Below are 23,232 nucleotides of genomic sequence, written 5' to 3' on the forward strand. Positions count from 1 at the left end.
TTTTCAATAAAAGTGTTAAACTTGTACAGTTTCCTTTAGTTACTTATATAGGGGTACTACATGTAGAACTACAAGGCAAAACACAGGCAAGGACAAAATTATTCCTGGACAGATGCTCAGCTGATGGAAAGCAGCTCAAGTTAAAAACTAGAAAAAGTGTTAGAGCAGTAACAATCGAGAAGCAAGGAATCTAATTCACAGTTAAACAAAGCTTATGATGTGTGTCTACCAATATTCATTCACTGCAGGAAACTAGAATACGACATCCTACAGCAGTAGCAGCAGCCATGTCAACACAGTAGGAGTGGCAGAGGTTTTGTAAGCAAAGGCAAAAAGAAGTGCCATGGAACAAAAACTTTGCCTTCATTTTTTCATCTATCAAATATTAGGTAATTTTTCATTGCATCTATTTATATTCATTAAAGAATAAAATATCTCAAAGGACAACAATATCTTAGACCGGGTACAAAGCTGAATTTATTTCATTGCCTTTTATTGCCTTATCTTCTTGTTTCTGAAAATGGCTTTTTGCATTCTTCTTAAAACTTGGTCTAAGTCACAATGGAGATGAGTAAAAAAAAAAAAAATCTTCTGATATTTTTCAAATGTAAAACTTGAATTTCTGTACCACATTTCTTCAAGTGCCTAGCCAAGATCAACACAAATATTTTCATTCTGCAAAATCCAGCCGAGCACTGCGTCAGCACTGGTGAAAATTCTCCATGTACGTCAATTTTTTGCAGCATAATTGGTGATAACAGTTAATAAGAAAATGACCAAGAGGATATGACCAATATCTAACTGCTTAAGGAACAACACCTATGACAGTTTTACATCTTAAGCTTTCTTCTTTGCCACACTCTGTCAGATGTAAAAATGTTTTAAGTTGAAGACGTATTTATTTGCAGAGATGAATAAACCAGAAAATCCATTAAAGGCATTAATATTTTAGGATTAGGTTTTAAAGTGGACAAAACTGAGAAAAATAAATAAATGCACAAGAGACAGAATAGCAGAAGTTAGCAAGGCATGAGTACTAAAACACTATTCATGGCTCACTCAGGGCTAGGTAGCCCATGCATGAAATCATTCTTTTATTGACCCCTAAAATCTCTACCTATCCCCCTTACTCATATGTCAACGAGAAAGCAACATTAAGATTTCCAGTGCAACATGGTAGAGGCTTTCCCTGATCTACCCATGGCCTATTTCCATGTTTGAGGTGCAGTGTACTTCTTTAGTCAACCCCAAGTGTGCTTTGAATGTATGTATGCCCAACAACAATTTCCTTAGCCTTAGTAGCTTTTCAAGCTGCCTGGTGTCAACAGCCCATGGCCTGTTGGCCATTCCTTTCAGAGCTGCTGTGAATGGCTCAAATAGAGTTTTGCTAACAGTTCTGAGTGATTTCAAACAACATCTTGGCATAAATAAAGCCAGGGTCTTTTTGTGACTACATATATGGCATTTTCTTCACACTCCATAACAATTCCTTTCAAACTGTTACATCAAGATAATACGTACAGATAAGTTAGCCTGCCTCTTACTCTGACAGGATGATGCTTTTAGTATGTACATTCACTGAATTTCACAAGTTACACTGATAAAATTCTTCAAAAAGAGAGCTGCTGAGTTTCCGTGCAAAGGAAGGAAAATCCTTATACATTCTTACATGTTTCTGTTGAAAAGGAATTGAAATAATAATTACAATTTTCTTGTTAGTGTAAAAAATGTATTCTCTTGGGTATTTAGATTCTAACAGTTTAAGTAGTTCATTTCCCATCACTGCTCCCACTGGTTTAAACAGAATAAAAGAGGGAATACTGCTGTAAGTGATATAAATAGGGGTACTGAAAGTTGACCTTGTATTTTTCTTATCCAGAAGTTCACGTTTATAACAATATCTGCAAACGGGATCATGAGCCAACTTGTGTCAACTTTTATGAAAATAGAGCAAACAAACACAAAATGACAGTGAAAGACTGTTGACTAAAACCAAGATTCAATACTGTTGTTCCTTCCCTCAGTGCCCAACATATAAAACACAAGTGCTGCATTTGAAAGCTGAGAAGAAATATCTCAGTTTGGGAACTCCACAATTATGAGCAGAGATGTGGCTTGGGATAGACTCTCTTTGGAATCCTCATAAGGGTTAAAGACAGACCAACAGTCTGGTGAACTGGATTCTCTGGTCAGGAGCGTCAGAAACAGAGTGCACGAGGCTGCAGACTTCAGTAAAGAGATATCACAATTCCTTCATGGTAGCATTTACGTTTTATGTAGGGAGGATAGATTCTGTCTCAAAGAGAGAAGTTTTCTAAAGGTGAGAAAAGAGGAAAACTTGGGAACTGAAACTGTGGGCTGAACAAAATCAGGGTCACAGTGTTAGCTAGCAATTTAAGAATAACTACTGTCAACTTGGAAAGCTGATGATTACGATCCTACTCAGTAGCCAGAGAGAAAACTGTTTCTGTAAGAGTTCAGTGGAAATCACAGGATGAATGGCCAAGAAGAAGTAGAAAGCAAATATTACTAACATAAAATGTGTTAGCTGAATTGCTTATTTCCATGTGGATGAGGCTTTTCTGTTATAAAGGGATATTTATCTGTCTCTGCATTGAATGGGACACATGTAAACACCCCAGGAAAGTTGGATATCCAGAGTGGTTTTGATTCCAAGTACTAGAGGCATGCTGGCACTTGGAACTAGTCTGGAGTTAACATATAATGAAAGCAAATGTTTACAAAATCATTTCCAATCACTACATTAAATAAGGTTTCCCATTTTGAGGAATTTAATTAAATAGAATTAAGAGAAATTAAAAATCTAAGTGATCATTTCCAATTCTCATCCAATAAAAAAACCCACAAAAGTTTTATTAAGAAAGATTTATATAAATGCAAGGCTTGAGAACTACTGCTATGAGCTATTGAGAGAACATTATTTGTAAAGTCTCAGCAAATTATGCTAGTGGGAGGGCAAATGGCAAGTAATGGAATAAAACCTCAAGTCTAACTCAGCATTTACGCTAATAAAACTTACATGGATTCGTCTGCCAAAGTATAGGCTGAATGCAGCCTGTAACAGATCTACATTTCATCTTTTATACACATTTAAAAACCTCAGGAAGAAACAATACATCAGTAAGCACTAGCTCTAAGCCAAGAAATAATATACTAAATTAAGAAAAAAAAGATGAAAATAACTTTTGTTTAGATCAAAGATTTTAAAATGAGATCACATAGTAATCAGTCATACATAGTATGAATATGGTCTTATGAATAGGCCACTGCAAGATTGTTTAGAAGGAATAGGCAGAGCCTTTTCTTTTTGATGCAAAATATGATCACTTAATTGCAGCAGCCCCTTCATACTCAGTTGCTGGAGCAAACCAAATTAATTGAGATATACCAACTTTTGGGTAGAGAGATTTCAGATGATCACAATTTTTCAACGGTGTGATTTAAATCCTTCACTTTACAAATGATCAAATCTGTGCAAAATGTTGACATTTTGCTCCAGTGCAGAACAGAAAATCATCTCAAAATTCTTAAATACAATGACCAATCATTTCTATGTAGCAATCAACTCATCCACAAATTATATGCATAAACTCATGTGTGTTTTAGTAGGAGTTAGATTCTAAGGATTTCCGTAATCATTCAAATACCATATGTCTTAACTCCCTCTGTTTAGGCTTGGTAATAAATCACAGCAATATTGAGACTTTATGCTTTGGACTTTGGTTAAATGCTCTTATTAAGGAAAGAGAAATGAACAACCATTTACAGAATGAGTATTTGGACTGATATTTTCATCTAAACTGAAACTGAAGATGCATTGTGATCAGTCCCAGACGATTAGCACTGTTTAACTTTCTGGTAAATAAAGACACATATTTTGTGATGTATGCTTGTCAGAAGCTGCCAAATAAAACAAGGATTGTGTGGCTTGGATATTCCAGACCACTTTGTATATATCCAACTTCCTCCTATTAGGTTGTCTTAGTTGTCCAGCTTATAACTAGATCCATCGTAAATATCGAAATAAAATTTGTATTTATGTTTTTAGCAATATCAAATGCACACGGAAATCCTTCTCTGTATATAGTTGCATGACATGTATTACATGCTTTATGTTTCCCTTTTAGCATTTGCAGAGGAATGAATGCAGGAAACCAGCCTACTGAATAGAGTACTTGTATTTCTTTAAGGTAAACACTGATGAAACCGTTGGAAGATTGAAATAAAAACAAGACATTTATGAGACGTAAAGGTATCACATAAAACTGTTGTGAATTACAATAACATTGGCTGAAACCCAGAACAGATAATCCTTATAAACATGCAGGAATGTTGTAAACTGTATATGAATGTCAGTGATAGAGTACATTAGGAGATTCATATTACACTTGGTGCTGTGTAAGTCTCAGTCCCTGGATTTTTCATGGCCGCAAAGATTAAAATAAATACAAGTAGTATCTTTCCTTTCTCCATGAAGACATCTTATATACATAGTTTTATTATGCTGAACAAAGATAGCAAAGTCTGTTTTTTCTTGAGCTGTCAAAGTACAAAAGAAATGCAAAAAGTCCTTGCACAGATGTAGTAAAGTGCTGGATTTTATCTTTTGGCAGGTGCTCAATATGCAGCCCACATAATCACATGTTAATGACTGGAGTGTGTTAATCAGCATGCATACCTGATTCCTTCTTGCCCAAAGAAAAAAAAATATTTTACAATTTAGAGCATTTAAATGCTTCTACTTTTGAAAAAAAAAATAATGTCAATAAACAGAAGTGAATTAATAACTTTTGATACAATATCAATAATAGGAAATGGTAAAATAAGAGAAAGAAAAAAAAAATTAGTACAGGTTTAAACGAACATATTGCAAGTCTTTTGTGAGGAATTCAGGTGACAACTAATTTTATTTAACCAGAGTTCACCCTAGAATGTAAGGAAAGGTTTAAAATAAACCATACATTTGGGGGGAAAAAAAAATATAGCATCAAAATGAAAATAATAGTGGAAGTATAACAGGCATGCCAAAAAGAATAATTATTTGATTCTTCTGCAAATAAAGTCAATTCTGTATTTCACCACCCCCATTAAGCACATTATCCTGTACACTGTAAGGGAATCCTTTTATTATTTTTAATATGAAATGTAAACATCTTTTTATGCTAAAGCTAGTAAAACTAAGTCCTTGGTCTTTGAAACCTTTAGAGATGTGCTTAACATTATAGTTGTCGGCAGTCCTAATAAAGTGAAGTTGAGCACAAAGCTGATGCTTTGCAAATCAAAACAACATGCTTGGGAAAAAAAATGTCTCTTTACTGCAATATATATATCTCAGAGAAACCTATTTTATGGAAAAATAAAATATCATATCATTTGCTTTTTCACACCCTTTGGTTTCAGCCAAAACTTTGAACCCATGTAATTACATATGAAGGTATTTATCTCTTTAGTTAGGTAAAAATTCCGATGCACTACCTGGCATGCAGAAATAATATCACAAGCATAGTAGAATCGCTTTCAATCATTACAAAACTCAGATTTCTACATGTAAATAACAGCTGCATGAGCAATTTAGCAGATACAGAATTGCCAGAGTTCAGGGCATTTATATTTGATGCATTTTATATGCTCACATCCAGCCTGTAAATGAACTACAAATACAATTTGGAAACATATAATTGTATCTATAACTTTTGAGAATTTGCAGTCATGAATTTATATAACAACAAATTCACCGTGTTTACCATGTGCAAACATTTTTCAGTGATCTTTCCCACAAACCTGAGTTTATATTTCTTAAAGGGAAGAACTTTCAACAAGAGAAGTTAATCAGGAGAGCAGGGAGCAACAGGATTGCGCTTGTTTTATGTAAAGACAGGGAACACTGAAACATTAAAACCTCCAGGATACCACCTATTTCTGCCTTTCTGATACCAGCAGTTTTGCTAAAGCTATATAAAGTTAAATTTGATGCTTGGTGCTATAAAATTATTTTTAAAGGAGAAAATACACGTGGCATTAAGAGATCTTCACTTTTCCTGCTGCATATACAAATCTATCAGTACTGCTGAGACCTGCACGCAGCCAGAGTGGAAGGGTAGGAAGCCTTGCATTCTTTTGGCAAGAAGTCAACAAAACACAGAGACTTGACATTAACTATGAGATGTTGCCATTTGAGATAAAATCCAATGAGATACATTTCATTTCTAAATCCAAGGCGCCTCTGAGTGATGTTACAAAATGTACAGGGAAACAGAGCATATATTTGGAGGAAATCAACTTGTATTTCTGTGAATATGTGTGTGTATATATATATATATATATGTATGTATGTGTTTGGTTCTCATCAAAAGGAAATAGCACTCAGCCTCTAGACCTGAGATGGTGCTGTGGTTCCCTGTAACACTCTCACTGCATCATTACAAGGAAGAGCAGAGCAAAGGGATGTGGATGCCCTCATTCTGTGCATGCACATGCTGTCTGTATACTCTCTACAGTGGTAGGCAAGGAAAAGATTACTGTGACCATCACACTGATCTATCATCATGTGTAGTTAAGGTACAGTTCCTGCAAGTTGTTCACAAATCCTGCCTGTTACCAAATTGTTATATTGGGATTTGGAATAGAATTTGCCCCTCCCTTCTTGTTACTGTTGGGAGCAGGGGATGGAGGGGAATTCTGTGATTTTGAGAAAGATTCCATATTTCATTAAGTTAACGTTGATCAAATTTATTGTTCACAAGGCCCACATCTAGCATTCACAGGCACAGGAATACGCCATCCCACTCCTCAAAGATCACGCCAGCTTGGTCATCCAGTTTTGCATTTTGGTGGCACTGCTTTCTCCTAACACTTCATAGTTTACCTCACAAACTGTAAGGGGCTCTATATGAAAGAGGGGACCATTTCTGGTTCACCAGTGAACAAAGCACAAGTTAAGATTTAATAGTAAATATGTAAACAAATGGGAATCAATTACTGGCATGCAACAATTCAGTTACTATTAAATTTAGTAAAAATTAGCATTGCTGTCTTTCCCCCCTGATTCTCTCTCTCTATTGCTCCAAGAGAGCCAGGTTTTGGATGCAGTCTAAAAACCTGACTGTGTTCCTTGCCTGCCACTCACTCTCCATGGGAGAAAGCTGGGTACTGTCCTCATTATCTTACTACCACTTTGCCCTCTTCCCACAGTTTACTACAGCAACCAGCTATGTCCTTACCCTATAACAGATTTTATTTCCTAGAAGGATATGCAGCATTAAATACCCATGGCCAGGCATTCTTCTGTGAGTTACAGTTAGACATTTATGTAAAATCTTTCCAACTCAGCAATATGAAATTACAGAAATCTTTCAGTTTTCTGCCTACTGTAACATCAAATTGGCTGGTGATACGATACTCGCAGTGTAAGTCATTACAGGTCTGACGTTACAGTTGTTACACATTGCTGAATCTGTCAAATGAAGAGGGAGCACAAAGGGAATTTCCAAATGCAGCTGCTATTTCCCATTTGTTAAATCCTTTTATTACACCATATAAGTACACAGCTGGGAAATACTATAGAGTGGGAGTTAAAACAAAATATTTTGGCTTCCAGACATTCAGAATACACAAAGGACTCAGTGGAAAGCAATGCCTGATATCCGAAGGGAGTGAAAGTTTGAAAACATTTCTAGCTAGTGTGGGGTTTTTTATGATAATACACAATGTAGTTTAAAGGTATCTTATATTACAGAACGTGTTGCATACCATAAATGTTGGAGAAAACCTTAACCTTTTTTTTCTGTTAAATTGCTCTGCTATGGTATCTTTCTTTCACTTAAGATCTGTGTAGCTCTTGTAAGCATGTTACGATGCACAGGGTGCACTCTCACAAATTCCAGTGAACTCCTTAGTAGTTTTAAGGGTGCAAAGGATGCAGGATTGTGTCCTTAATTAGATACCACATAAAAGAGAATTTTTTTCCTCCCCATATGTCAACACAGCATTCTTTGAATTTACTATCTTATAACCAGACAACACACATTATTGATGCATCTTAATGACAGCACTACTGTCTTTACTTTCAATGTAACCGGTATGAGCAAGTGCTTCTGCAAATCTGCTTTGAAAGGATGTGTCTGTGAAAGGTTGGAATGCGCTTACCTTCTGGGAATTTGGTTTTATTAAGTAGAAAAGTGGTCACCACCACAGCACCTATCTCAAAATTGCCCAATCCACCTTCTGGAATTTGTCTTTCTGGAAAGAACTCCTCTCTTGAAAGAGTATGCAATTGCCTTCATTGGGAAAATTGCAGGCACCTCTGAATTCTTTCCTAGCAATATTGATGCCTGCCTGGAAACAGCGGTATTTCAGAGAAACCTTATGTAATTAATTGAGGCTCAAAGGTTTGCTCATGAAGGAAATAAGAGAAAATAAAAATAAAATCAAACAAGTTACCCTAAATGACAGTCCCTTAAAGAGAAAAACAATATTTTGTCCACCTCACTGGTGTGATCTAAGTAGGCATCAAACCCACCTAAATTGTAACAACACTGACACTCCACTCTGAACATTTTAGAACTCTCAAACTGCAACCAAGCACCACTGCTAGCCAAGCCTTGTAAATTATACCCAGCTTTGAGCTAGGCAAAAAAAAAAATAAATCTGTTTGGTTTAGCTGAGAGCTACCTAAATAAAGATAGCATACATCCACCGCCAGATTTAACCCAAGGGAATTGTGGAAACTCCTAATGATTTTCAGGACGTTCATCTACATATATGATGGAATATTTACTGAAGAAAAGGAGAGAGGAAAACCAGAGTGCTAAGTCACTCAAGCAAAGTTTATGCACCTGTTCTGAAACATGATAAGATGGGTATTGATTCATGCCATGTCCAAGTGTTGACATGCTAATGCAGTATTAAGAAAGAAAACAGAGACTGCACTCTGTTGCCTACTTCACAACAATACAAATGAGTACAACGGACCATACTGCAGGAGATTCTATCATTTCAGCTTAAGTGTTACTCCAGGTCCAAGGAACAGCTTGAACCAAAACCAAATGCTTTGTCAGACTCCTGTAGGCTAGGAGTTCCTTTTTCTCTGGATATGGAATCATTTTACCAATGTTTTTGGTGTCTTAAGACCAAAATTCCCAGAGTGCACATGCCTCTCTGAATGAATAGAAAAACACCTGATAAATCCATAGATTTCCTTTTTCCATCAACAAACTTGAACAGTTCTTTCTAGCCTGCATACAACTTGGCCTCCTGAAAACACAGAAATTATTCTGATAAGCCTAAAATTATTCTGCTGTGTTTATCACATGACTTGGGAAAATAGTGACCCTTCCATGTAAGAGTTCTGCATAGAAACCATATATGCAACCTACAACTTGCCTTGTCAAGCAACTGATCTATAACAATTTTTCTTTAAAGTAATTGTTAACCGTTTATTTTTTACCTTCTTAGATTAGACATGAGCAAAAAAAAACTTGCTGCAAAAAGAATCCCTCATAGACATTTAATAAAAATACAGGGGGAAAATCATGAAAATGCAGGGCATTCTTTTTTAAACTAACTGTGTGAGCTTAATGTCTGTGAAAATGACTTCATGGAGAGCCTGGAATTACGGTGTTCTAAATTTACAGAACACCTGGCTGCTCCACGTACCTTAATCCTGCTTCTGAGGAAGATACGCAAGGAAAACGCATTGACAAAGATACTCTGCCCATGCAGTCTTCACACAGTCTTCCCATTTATTGCAGAGTTTGGAGGATGCAGACACAGAATTACAACTGCAAAATAATTTTATCTAGGCTACTAAGGAGAATACAGATAGTGATTCTGATCATGGCTAGCATTACCTGTATACAAACAGGTGATCTAGAGCAGAAGGCCATGACACAGTTACTCATAAACACCTTTCTGCTCACAAAAAGTTATAATGTCCTGTAAGTACAGCAGCATGTGTGTGTCACCTAAGATGTCAGCTTCTTTGTTGTGGTGTAAAGCTATAATATTCTAGATTTGGTGGGTTCATTTCTGAGTGACAAGTGAAAAAAGACATTAGAGTTTCTTCCTTCAGCACAACACTTTTCAGATGACAAACAGTTGTGAGCTATATCCTCCTGTCAGAAATTAATGCTTGAATATATGAGCTGGAGAGGTTATGACATAAATCAAGGTATGAGTGAAAACATGATAAATAGATGCATTTCCTTTCTGAAGGTGAACTCATCAAATGACCTCATTCATACAGACCTGTATACTTAAGATGATTATACAATTGTAATTTACAATTACATCATATTGATGTTGATCTATTACTAACATTGACACTTTAACATTTAAAAAGCTTTACACTCATGAAGGCTTGTACTGAACATGTCCTTCAAAATGGAATTGAGCAGTCTTTTACAACACTAACTTAGAAAGCCATTGTGAGAACTGAGAAACTCACCATTCTGTGTTGGGCTGAGATGACTCCATCCCACTCAGGATCTTGTTGGATGGTTGTGACCAGAGTTGGTAGCTCCTCAGAATGAGGTTTGTTGTGCATTACATTATGTAGAGGCAGATGAGAGGTCGCATGCTGATCACTGTTGCCCTCTTCCTTGTCTCGTGATGCTAAGTCCTGGGTCATTGTTTCCTCTCCATCAGCTGCACATGCAAATGGAGAGGTAGCCTGCTTGGAAGACATTCTTCTACAAAACAAAAAAAGTAGACAAAAAGAAAAGATTGGTCTTAAGAGGGGTGAGGAAATCCAGCTCAAAACAGTTGTCTAAACACACCACACATGCCTACAACAGTTAAAAACTAATCATAAAAAAAATAATCTTTAAAAGTATGGGTTTGGGGGATCTGGATCCAAAACACTGAGATAAACTATTCATTGATGTCAAGTCAAGGTCAGAGTTGAGTATACGACGTCAATCTAGTCATTCAGAGTTGTCAAACAATAACAGTTTCTCCAGTCATAAGAAAATTATTATTTTATTGGTATTTTCCTGTTTATTTTGACTAAGAGTTCAAGTCTTTAAACTCTTACTCCCATGAGCAATCTGAAGGTTAAAGGCAAACATTTAAAGGACAGAGTCCATCATGCTTTCTAGACTCATTCCTTACAAGCAGAAGACATTTTATACACAGACAAGAATTTTTAAATCTAATTCAAATTCTGCTAAGTAAGTTCTTTGGCTGTTAGCTTATAACTGTATCTGCTCTTAACATGTTTCAATTTTTGCCCCAATCTACCTTTTGGAAAGTGTTTTGAGATGTTCATGTGAAAAGTGTTCTAAAAACTGGAGAGTTTATTGAATGGATGGATAATATCTCAGTAAACTTTTCAGTTTGAACTGAAAAATCTAAAATAATTGTGTTTCATTTCATATTAGGCATCCAGGACAGGATACAGCTCAACAAATTACTTTAAATGACTTAAAAGTGTAATGAATAAATGCATTGATTTATGTTAAATGTCTTTTCCTAATAATGGCCCCTTACTACCATCTCATATGCAAACACAGCTTTTACCACAGTTTCTGCACTTAGATGAAAATATAACTGACTTCAACTCAAAATCTGAAAACACTTTGTTTAAAATTTCTAATAAGATTAACTGCAACTGTTAAAACAATCACTAATAAACCTAAAAGAGGACATATAGAATATATTAGCTATTTTCTCAGGGTTGAGTAGCTTTAGAATATCCTTGACACTGAAATGGCTGTGAGACTAAGGAATAAGATCTTCACCTTAATTGCTTTTTAACAATAATTGATTTCATACCATTTCTTTAAAAATGCACAAATCAGTTAACATGGGAAACCACATGAGCATTTTTCAAATTAGCAAATCATTAACTTGCTAGTACTGTTTCTACAGACAAATAAATACTGATTAAAGGGTCTGGAAATCTGAGACTAACAGTTAAATTTACAAATCTGTCACATGCTTTCATGAATATTACAGTGAAGGAAATATCAAGTGCAAAGAAAAATAATTAAGTTAATTCCAATTTAAACAGTAGTTTTTATGTTGCAGCCCGTGTTTCACATAGGATTTAACAGCTAATGCTAAATTTCTCACAATTAATGAGGGAGTTCAGATTTACTATCCTACAGTGAGAAAAAAAAAATTAATATAGGATCAACTAATCTAATTATGTACACTACTATATGAAAGTATTACAAGCTTTGAAGTGCTTCGAAACATATTAAAACACTGATACCTATTTAGAATAACTACTCTGTAAATAGAGATAATCCTGCCTCTTAAACTCGATACTGGTGGGGAAAAAAGGGTTTGTGTTTTCTTTAGGAGGACCCAAGTGTAAGTGGGAGTCTAATATTAATGTTGCCAATAAGCATAGCTGAGGAATTTAAACCGTGTATTACATTCTCACTACACTAAAGAATTTGTGTTGATGCTACAGAGAATATGCCAAGAGGTCAGCAACCAGCATTATTGTACGGACTTCAAAAGGTTCTGGTTCATAATTACTATGATCCAAGATAAAATAAAGGGTTTATTTCTCTTTTTCTCATTAAAACAGTCATGTTAATGTAATCGCTCACATGAAAATATAAGTCAGTGCTCTATGCAATTTGAAAATCAGACATGAAGCCCGTAAGTCACAATAAAGGATTTTTCTTTCTTTCACCTTTGCAACAGATCTCATTCCTGTTTGAAACTGCACGAGCTTCTGTGAAAAGCTATAGCTAGGGCTGTTTCTTCACCATAAATTAATCATGACACAAAACCAGAAATGAAAATGTCTCCTAAGAATAATTTTAACTACAAACTGCACCAATGAATAATAGTGCACAATCCTAATTAAACACAACTCTGCAGCTGCAAAAATAGGCTGAATCTGTCCAAAGCTCTGAGTTGGCTTTAAAGGCTGGTTTGTTAGGGACTGTTTTCTTAAGGAAGGCTGGGCCCTCAGTCTTAATCAGCCAATAAATTATTTCCTGCAATTACATTAAATAGAAAATTATCTTCAAATTGGGAATGTTAATTGAAAATCAAAATTCAGACTGAAGTTTAGAAATTACATGCTGAATATAATTAGTCTAGAAAGGCTTCACCTCTATTTCATAAACAGGCTTTTGGTGTTTCCTCAAGTGACCATTCAGTAAAGCTATCTACTGGTAATGCCCTGCAGAGGAAACACTTTTCCTTTGCCATACACACTAATATGCTTTCCTCTTATTTATGATGTTTTCAACAAAATTAAATAAAAATCTCTATTCATGTTCTGTTATTTAAGTTGATTACATAGAGAAAATGGGACTCTGTTAACTTATAAACGAAATTCTATTGACAAAGTAGCATTTGCTAATCATCTCAGGTCGTGCCCACCAACTTTTTTCTGTACTAGACTAAGAATGGACCAAGAGCAGGATTCAAATGCTTTCCAGCTCCACCCATACCTTTTGTTCACTGTTGTATTATGGGCAGACACATTTTCATACTGAACTTTACTCAGTTACTGAGGTCCTGAACCCTGAACAGAACAGCAAGTTCAAGCAGGCCTCCAAGGGACTTAGTCTTCTCATGACCTTTTAAAAATGGTGTGTTTTGCTTCTATTTTCCCCTAAACCTTTGTTGGCATCATTTAGAACACGAAGTACAGTCAGAGTTCAATACTTAATGTACCCTCCAGATTTTTGGTTGCTAGATTTTAAACATTGGGGTAAAAGGGACAGAGACGTAGGACGCTACCAGATGAAGGTCTCTACCTTCTTTTTCCAGCATAATCATTAACTCAATCAATATACCTCATGTGTACATGTCTTCGGAGGTGCCAGGTTATGCACCAAATATTGATTATTCCTGGGTTTATAATCTGAAAAGCAGAGTGAATATGAACTCTACAACTGGGTATTATTCAGGCAATTACTTCACAGAGGTTTTTACTCATTACTAGTTTGTTTTCATTTAAATGGGAGAATTTTGCACACAGAACTCCATCAGGTCCAAAGACAGAGTTCAGTGAAAAACTCTAAGGTCTCATCAAATTCAAAGGAAGAAGAATCTGGCCCTTTTATGTAGAGTATGTTTATGTTAACATTGAACCATATAACAGGTTGTTGTGTTAAAATGTTTAAATGTTTAAAATGAGAGTATGAATAGCAGCCAAATTTTAAGCCATAATAACTTCCCAATTTTACATTTAAAATATGAAAAATGCATTTGCTACAATCCTTGGTGAGAAAAGCAAAAGAAAAAAAACCAAAATCAATATTCATAATAAATAAGGCTTGTAAAAAGTATCAGAAATTTACTAATTTCTATGATAATTTATCTTATTTTTTTCACTCACTATCAATCAAATTCACTCAAATGATTTTCAAAAAAGTTTCTGATAAAAAATATCTCCCTAGTTATAACCCCTGCAAACAGGGGTTTATAATGGAAGTGCTGACACAACCCTAACTACAGCAGCGCAAATGGTGCCGCTATAATACACAAAATCAAGTTCTATTATTCTAAGCTATCCTCGCTCGGGGGGTTTTCTTTACTGTGCTCCCAGACAAACTGCTGAAGCATGAAAAATTTAAATGCAATCAAGTGGGTCCAATTCTACTTTACTAGAACAAGTGTCTACAGTGGTACAATCTTAAAAGAAGATGCAACAGATTTGTTTGGTGCTTTTCTTTCTTTTTTCTTTTTTAGCTGTTTATTTATAATACTGTGCAGTGGAGATAAAATAAGAGAGGAAATTACACTCACATTATATCAGTATATTGATTACACAGCACACAATCAGAAAGAAAACTACATTGTGAAATTGTTGCTTTGGTTAAATTGACAGATTAGCTGAACACAGCAATCACTAAAGGTGGAAAATATACCTAATGGATATGGGAAAAAAGGAGTTGGAAAAGACTCTAATTATCTGAAGTCTTATCACCTACTCAACTTTGAAGAAATAAATAAATCTTGATTTGGATTTTCCAAAACTAGGATTTTTCTATCTCATTTATTCTAGGATTTATTCTATCTCATTCTGAAACTGAGACAGAAAAAGAAGAGGATCAAAACCTCAATAAAGCTGAGGAATTGAACCCCAGATTCAGTCAGCCTCAAAACTGTGATAGTAAAGCTTAAATTAAACTAAAGGGTTCTTACCTACACATAACTATGCACAGTCCCAAATAGCTCCATTCTCCACATATCTGACATGGATTTTTATTTTGATCCAAAACCAAAATTCTCTGTCTCCTAATGAAGACTGCCCATCAGATTCTCAAAATGTTTTCCTTTTTTCCTGCAGATAGTGTGTATAAGTACAAATAATAATACTCATTGATTAAGGCTCTTCTATAGCCTCAAATTCTTCTAGCAATGTCTATCCTCTTTTTTGAAACAATTAGATTATATTCCTGACATGAAAGACTTCCTAAGGCTAAATTCTTCCATCCTTGCTGACTGCTCAAACGATTAAATGTTACACTAGTAATTATGGCTAGACTTGGAGTTTTAGCTGCTGGGCACTTCCAAATCAAGTCACAAAGTATTAACACAGATAATAATAATGTCATAGCTCAACACTATTCAAAGAAAAAAAAAATAATATAAATATATATATATAAACTAAGCAGTAACAATGAGATATATGACAAGTAGACTTGTAGCTGGCTGGAGACTCTAGCTTCTGCTCTGCTCCACCCTCACGAAGCATTCATAAACCTAAAGGCATGTCTACACTGCAGCCACATAAATGACTGCTTTGTAATGCTGAGATATTCAAACTAATTTTAAACAAGCTCGTTTCTGATAGCACTCCAACTACAGTAGCATGGGACTCAGATGGACTAATTCATCCTGCTGTAGTGTCTGCAGTACAGACATAACCCAGGTCTGCAGCTCCAACAGTAGATTGGAATCAGATTAGATTAGACATACATTCGTTTACAGAGCTTTTATGAACAGTCTCCATTCCTTTTCCCCAAAGTGCCAGATTAAAGTACTTAAGTGCATGATTAACTGCAAGTATGCAAGCAGTCCACTAGTTTCAAATTGGACTACTCAGTTTCAAAAAGTTAAGCACATGTCTAAGTGCTTTGGTGACTCCAGAACTAAATAAATTAAAAGAAATCATTTTTAGAAGTACTCATAACTTTTTAAATATTTCCTTCTATTTTTTTATGCCAGCCTGGGGTTCATGAAAAGTAAAATTCAGCATCTTAGCCCTCCACACATAAAAGAATAACAAATGTGTATACTTCTCTCACAATACTAAATGTGCCTTAGAGGACCCTTACAAATCAACACTCAGCTTTGAGATAAATTAACTGCATTGTATACTCTTTGCCTGCACTGACCACAGTATCCTCCTCATTTATACCCATTGCACACCTCATCATTTTGTGGCCCTGTGTCTCTCATAGATCCTCAAAAAACTTCTGAAACTCAAAGGCATCCTTAATGCAATCTACTTCACAGGTCAAGTTCACCTATAAAAGTACAGGCCTGATACAGAATGGGATATACTGGCAGAGTTGCATAAAAGTTACTGGAACAAGTTACTTATTTCTAGCTGTAAACCAGTTTAGTGTAGTTTAAACTTTCAGGAAAAGTGGTCTTTGTTTTGGCTGTGTAAAGCTACTGATTACAGCAGTGTTCAGATAGACTTAAAGACAAATGAAAATGCTTTGCCAATAGCCAAACAATGTCCTGTAGGTATAACTCTGTAACGTTAGTCATGTAAATCTAATGCTGTAATCTGTCTGCCATTGCTGAATAAACAGTTATTTCCTAAAATTATGAAATCTCATATCTGTTTTCAAGGAACCTTAGTACCACAAATGAGCAGTTAAAGATTCCATTCTTCTAGGGCCCCACACCCCAACCTGGATCACCATACACAAAGCCTGTATAAACTGACTAGGCAGCAATGGAGGGATTCTCCCAGTCTCTGATCCTGGCTCTGAGACACAACAAGGCCTTAGGCCAATCTGCTTAACTCCCTCAAGCTCTTCCCTGGCTTCATTTTGCAGTTAGTTACATATGGATCATAAACAGCAGTGTGAGATTAGAGGCTTTATGATAGCTGCAGGAAAATAAAAGTGTTGGAGTGGAGAGGAGGGATGGAAGAACATACGATTTGAGAAATGACAGCTATATCACTGAGCACCCAAATCTCTAGCTGAAATAAGCATCAGGCTAAGCAATACACCCACGGCTTCCAAGATACACACTCAGCTATTTCTGCATTTGCTTTTCCAATACAGACAAATTATACTTCTGCTAATAGATAGGAATCCATAACACAAAGGTTCACTTCAGATTCAGACTTCCACAAAGCTCAGAGGGGTTTGGAATAATTTTTATGGTATTTCTTCTTATTTGCAATCAAACAACAGGAGAGCTAAACAACTCCTTGGAATTGTTTTTAAAACCTTTCTCAGCCATGCAGGCACAGTAAAATATTAGGATTAAGGAACACATTCCTGTCTATTCATCTAGTTGCCAAAAACATTGAAGTGGATGCAGCAGAACAGCCTTGCAGCCCCTGCTGACTTTTCAGTGAAAATCCCAAGTGTTTATTTGGATTCACAAAATTCCAAAATACAAGCTACCTTTCTAGTAGGTTCGAAGTTCCACTCTCTTTATTCACTAGCAGAAGCTTTCACCAAAAATGCCTAAGGTGAACTCTCCTTGAAGGCAGTAAAGGGCATTGAAAGCATAGTCATTTAACACCCGGGATGTGCTCATCTTCAGTCACTGTAGTTAATATTTTCTGTAGTTTATATTTAGCTGACAATATTGCTGTCACTTTTTTTAAACATCTTGAGACTGTTCTTTGGACTGGAGCTCATATGCCCTGGAATGCTTTGACTCATGAATTGTTTCTCCTGATAATGTTACATCACGTAACCACCTCTGTTTAATTGGTTGGTATTAGCTTCTCAGTGATGGCTGACTTTAAAGTCCTATGACCATACCATGTGTCTCTGGATATCCAATTTCTTACCGTTGGAAGAAGAAAAAGAAAAAAGGCAGTACTCACTTCCAGCTATCTGTACTAATAACTATGGAAAGAAGAGTTAGCATGTCAAGAAGTTCTACCTCAGTACCTTACTGGGATTTGTTGTTTTAGGCAGCAAGTATAACTATAAATAAACAATGTAAATAAAAGCAACCCTTAACAATGAAATTAAAAAACAATGGTTGCTATAAATAATCATTAATTTGTATATTTTGGGGGACTAGAATGACTTAATTGTTTAACTGAATGACTATATATAAATGGTTTTGATAAAGAATGCCTAAAAATACTGAGGAATTTATTTTAGTATGCAAAGACTTTGAGTTGAGCCTTTACACAAGACAAGAATACACTTCTTTTTTCCCCTTACAGAGCTAGTTAAGAACTTGTTCTAATAAGTAGAAACCTTCCTGATCACACTTACACCTGATGGGCATGAGTTCCTGAAAGGTTCATTAAATCCTCTCAGTACTCTATGAGCTACATACTCCACTGGTAAGACAGAGTACTTTTACAACTTTTTCCTCCTACAGTTAATTTTCAGGAGGTGCTTAAGATTCTACCTAATGAGTTAAACAGTTAATTTTAAATCCTACAGGTGTGAAAACAAAAGGTCATGTGCCACTTCTCTGCACCACCTAATTCAGAATAGAAATATTTTATCTACAGTCAGGTTTCTCTCCCATTCTCCATATTTCTGATTCTCATTTCTAAGTCAAACAGAGCACCTCAGCAGACAGTGAAATGAAATATCAATTTCAGGCTCACCTGTAGCCCATTTCACTAAACCACCTAATTAGTACCTCCATGTAACACAGAACAGTGGCTCTGCAGCTCAGTTATGAATTGCACTTTTACTAAGAACCATACACAAGCAGCCTAAAAACATTTCTAGCAGGCAAAATATTTCTGATTCAGTAGAGGTTACGCAAGCATCAAAGCACTTAAATATAGGTGCCAAACCACACTGCCAGGAGCTCTTAGTACTACGAGGTACTGTTACCTGACAGCTTAGTGAATATAAAATTACTTGTTTCTCCAACTGAAGACAATCAAATTGTCACCTTACATTGTAATAATACACAACTAGGGATCAACAAAGTGCCAACATAATTACCAGGAAGAAAACAAAACATAAGGAAAATATCAGATCTAAATTTCTCTAAAGGGTAAACACATCCATCTGGCTATTCACAAAGAAAAGGAGGAGGGATTTTATTTTTGCTATCAAACATCTTAGTGCTCTTTAGCAATAAGATTTATATGGCTTTCATTAAGTGAAGAAGAAAAAAGGCTAAAGAAAGTGATTCATTAAATACTAAAAAAAACCCCACAGGTCAGAATCATGATGGGGTGTTACCTGTGCATGTTTAAAGCACTGCAAGTGGCATCCAAGATGCTAGGGACAAGTATGTATGTCTGCATTGTTATGATTATAAGCTCATATGTGAGGATTCATAAAAATTAATTCTAACTGGCACACAGTGTACTTTGGCACAAGCTACACATGACGTGCCACTTTTATTTGTTTATTTAAATGATTTCACTCTAAGAACAGAAAATTAAGTTTGAACTGCAGACTGCCTCAGAACTGGGAATTTCGAGATATTAAAAACCTGAGGAAAACCTTTGAAGGGGGCAATCTGAATACATGAGAACTAACATCTTCACCATATATTTCTCTAGGTTATTCAGCAAGTGGCCTACATATTCAGGAACGAAATTTGCATTTTGGTGATGCAGAGATCTCATAACCAGAAATCGTGTTTCGTGTCTACAGTAGCTCTGAGCATCCTATAAAATATAAAACAGTGTCCTAGGTGGGATATATACTTGAAAAAATAGTTTCATCTGGTTCACAGAAATAAAGCTAAACTTAAATTCCTCTTGAAAAAACTGCATCATTGGGTGATATTATGGACTACCTTTTCTGTATCAATACTGCAGTCACTGCTAACGCATACACAAAGATCTTGTACACTTATTGATATAAACCTTCACACACCTTTTTAAGTTTCATCAGTGCTGCAAAGTTACAAAAGAAGAGAGGACAGTAAAATATGCAAAGCCAAGAATCAGTCTTTGACATCATTTTTCTCTGAAGAATTATAGCAGTAAAGGGTAAGCAGCTTACGTGTGCCTTGCAGAAAAGGTTAAGAAAAAGAGCCAGGCTCCACAAAACCAGGAACACCTCCTGCAACTGGTCTCAGATGCTGCACCCCCAAGAGCTCAGGTACAACACTGAAAGTCTGGGCTTTCCTGCTACAGTCTGCCCACAGGTTCTGGCTATCAATGCTTGCTTTTGTCTATCATACAACACGCTCCTAGTTTTCCACTCTATTACAATATTGATACACTCTAGCTCATACTCCCAACAGTAGCATTGTGTTCAAGAGGCTAAGCAGTAAAGCAGGAGGAGAGATGGGATATGTGTCAGTAGGAACAGAGAAAGAAATGAAGGCAGCAAAGACCCAAATCAATTTTAAAGTTGCAGGCATTTTGATCAAACAAAACTAGACGAAATGTCCTACTTGCTGCCACTTTGAGAAACTGATTTGTGTTGGAGTTCTTATAAACAGTCTTTTACAAGGCATCATTGTGTACAATATTTCTTTGTTATGAACTAAGGCTTAAACAATATGATCCTTACCTATGTGCACAATGGGAACCCTAAAATGTGTTTACAGTCCCCTGCAGGAGCCACCTCATTTACCAGTGCGCTGAAGCTACTACTGGAATAAAGGACAGGGTAGTCTGAAGCAGCATATTGTTCAGACAAAGACTACAGAGGATACTATGCCTAGCTGAAACTACCCAGGAAATATTCCAGAAATAGCCTAGTTTGGCAACATGGCCAAGAACAATAATGCAGCAACTTCTCCCTTTTTTTCCCCCAAGTCCTCCACTGCTTGGGCTGTGCATGTTTTCATGGGAAGGAGTGGATGGGGCCCTTTTTCCTCAATGTTCATGTACTTCAATATGAAAATATGAAGACAAATGATAAATAATTACAAAATTATAAGAATTCAAATAAAGTAAAACATTTTCTCCCCTATTAATTAAGCTAATCAGTTGCCATTAAGGAACACAAACAATTTAAAGTTCAATTTTTTGAGACTTTGAACCTCCTATCCTTTCCCAAGATCCACAGATGAAACCTCTACCAAGTTTTGAATTTTAAAGGAATTTATTGAAGTATTAGGACTAGTAGCAAAAGTAATTGTCACAGGTAAAATTTCCACCACTTCATCACTGAGCTTGGAGAGATCAAGCAGCATGCAGTCTGTATACAGCACTCTGAGACTGCAGCAACTGCAAAGGAAACTACTTTCCCTGTCTTTTGGTTTCGGTTTGGCACAAAAGTAGCATAAAATTGTTGGGAAGAAATAATTTGCAATATCTGAGGACCCTCAACTACCCCATTTTCATGGAAGATTATAGCATACAATATCTGATCTCTAACAAGAAGGAAACATGCACAGCTGAATAAATCATAAGGGTAAAGGCAAATAGAGCCCAGGCCTTGAATTGCTCCGCATTTCTTAGTTCTCAAACTTACATGTTAGTATTTTTAAATGTCAAGGAACATTACAAAACATCAAAATACAAGAAAAACATAAACCAGCACATGAACCAAATGATCAGTCAAACAAAGCTGTCCCAAACAAAAATCAAAACTGAAATGTCTTGGATGTAAATGCAAAAGTATTGTCAATGAATTTAAACATTTTTGCCATTACCATTTAAATTCACTTAGATCTCTTACAAGTGATCTTAGCTAAAAATACTGAAATATTCTATTAGAACTTGTGAGACAGTGTGTCTACCATTGGAATACACAGCTCCTTGTTGTGGATTTCATTCTGACCCATTTTTTCCTATATTTAAGGATAAAACACATGATCTGCATTCATAAAGAAGTCTTGTCTTCACAAACAGTGTAAATTTTTGCTCAGGGCTTTATTTTGTAACAGTTTCCCACTTAGGGTTATTGGTAATAATTTATAATAGACAAGCAAACAGTATATAATATGTGCAGCCTATTACTTCCAAAACCAGATCTGAATAGTTTCATTTTCTCATGGACAGTTGTTGAGAGCTCTATTATCAACTTCAAAAGCACTGCCATACAGAACATGCAGCTTCACAGTCATATTTAGCTGGTATGGCTATCATTCCTACTAAGAGCCAGCAAACAAGGCAGTCTAGTGTCTGTGATTCTAAACCAAATATGAATAGAATTTAAAAGAAATTTATCTCTTAGTCAAGAATTATGACACAGAGATAGAATCATTATACACTGTTGAGTATGGGTCAAATCCTAGACACTGTAAATCACAGCAACTGTACTGAGGTTTATGGAAACTTCTTTATTCAGCTAAAGATGTATCCTTAACATCTTTTCTTGGCATAGGAACATTACATTGAGTTCTTTTACAGTATGAAATTTCTGTGTTTTCAGTGAAAAACTGACTATCATAACTTAACTACCAGGGATCATAGGACATGATAATATTCCTCGAAACAGCGCAGAGAAAAGCGAAAAACAGTAAGGTAATGCTAAAAACTAGCAGATTGTATACAACATGCTCTGTACTTTTTCAGTCTACCCCTTTTGAACTGATTCCAGATAACAAGATCTCTTCTCTTACACAGACAAGCACTTTTGAAAAAGTAACCAAAATTAGTTCTCCAACGAGCATAAGCAGTCATACCAGACAACAACTCTGGGAAGAATCTACACAAACTACTGAAACAAGAACGATTTTAAGTTTTCATTTGAATATGAATTTTTATGTTGGTACTTGGCAAAGCCCTGCAAGTCCAGCAGCTCCTGTGGAGCAAGGTCGTGAAAGAGACGGGGGTCATCCAAATACATAAGACCCTCAGCACAGCAGGAGAAAACTCTGAGCTAATTATACTAGACCACATCAGCCCTCAGCACGCACCTCCCTGGCAGCCTCTCCATGGCATTAACACTAGACAGACCGCAGTGGAGATGACAGGAATGGGGAGGGGCTCATCAGCCTACCTTGGAGCAGACAGAAAATAAAGTGCAAAAAGGGAGCAAGCAAAGGCTCTTTCAGGGTTTTTTTTCTGCTGAATCATTTTTGGTCATTGAGGTTTTGGGAGCTGATTCAGAGAGGGAAAAGCACTAGCAGGAGAGAAACTGGAGCTGGCAGGGAGGCGCAGGGCCACCCCAGAATGGGGGTAAGTTTGAAGTGAGC

At 36.1% G+C, this 23,232-nt stretch overlaps 1 protein-coding gene across 10 annotated transcripts in view; it reads right to left on the minus strand.

The window, feature by feature from the left end:
* SOX6 (SRY-box transcription factor 6) overlaps positions 1–23,232 on the minus strand; it is a 356,555-nt gene that overhangs the window by 208,736 nt on the left and 124,587 nt on the right. For all 10 annotated transcript variants that reach the window (XM_068148073.1, XM_068148071.1, XM_068148069.1 and 7 more), the window contains one exon: positions 10,466–10,709. In XM_068148073.1, coding sequence (XP_068004174.1) covers positions 10,466–10,705 — 240 coding nt within the window. In that variant the 5' untranslated portion in view covers positions 10,706–10,709. The remainder of the gene's footprint in view (positions 1–10,465; positions 10,710–23,232) is intronic.

The sequence above is a fragment of the Melanerpes formicivorus genome, unplaced genomic scaffold, assembly GCF_026170545.1.
Source record: "Melanerpes formicivorus ecotype bairdi unplaced genomic scaffold, bMelFor1.0.p_v2 SCAF_16, whole genome shotgun sequence".
In the NCBI taxonomy this organism is placed as follows: domain Eukaryota; kingdom Metazoa; phylum Chordata; class Aves; order Piciformes; family Picidae; genus Melanerpes; species Melanerpes formicivorus.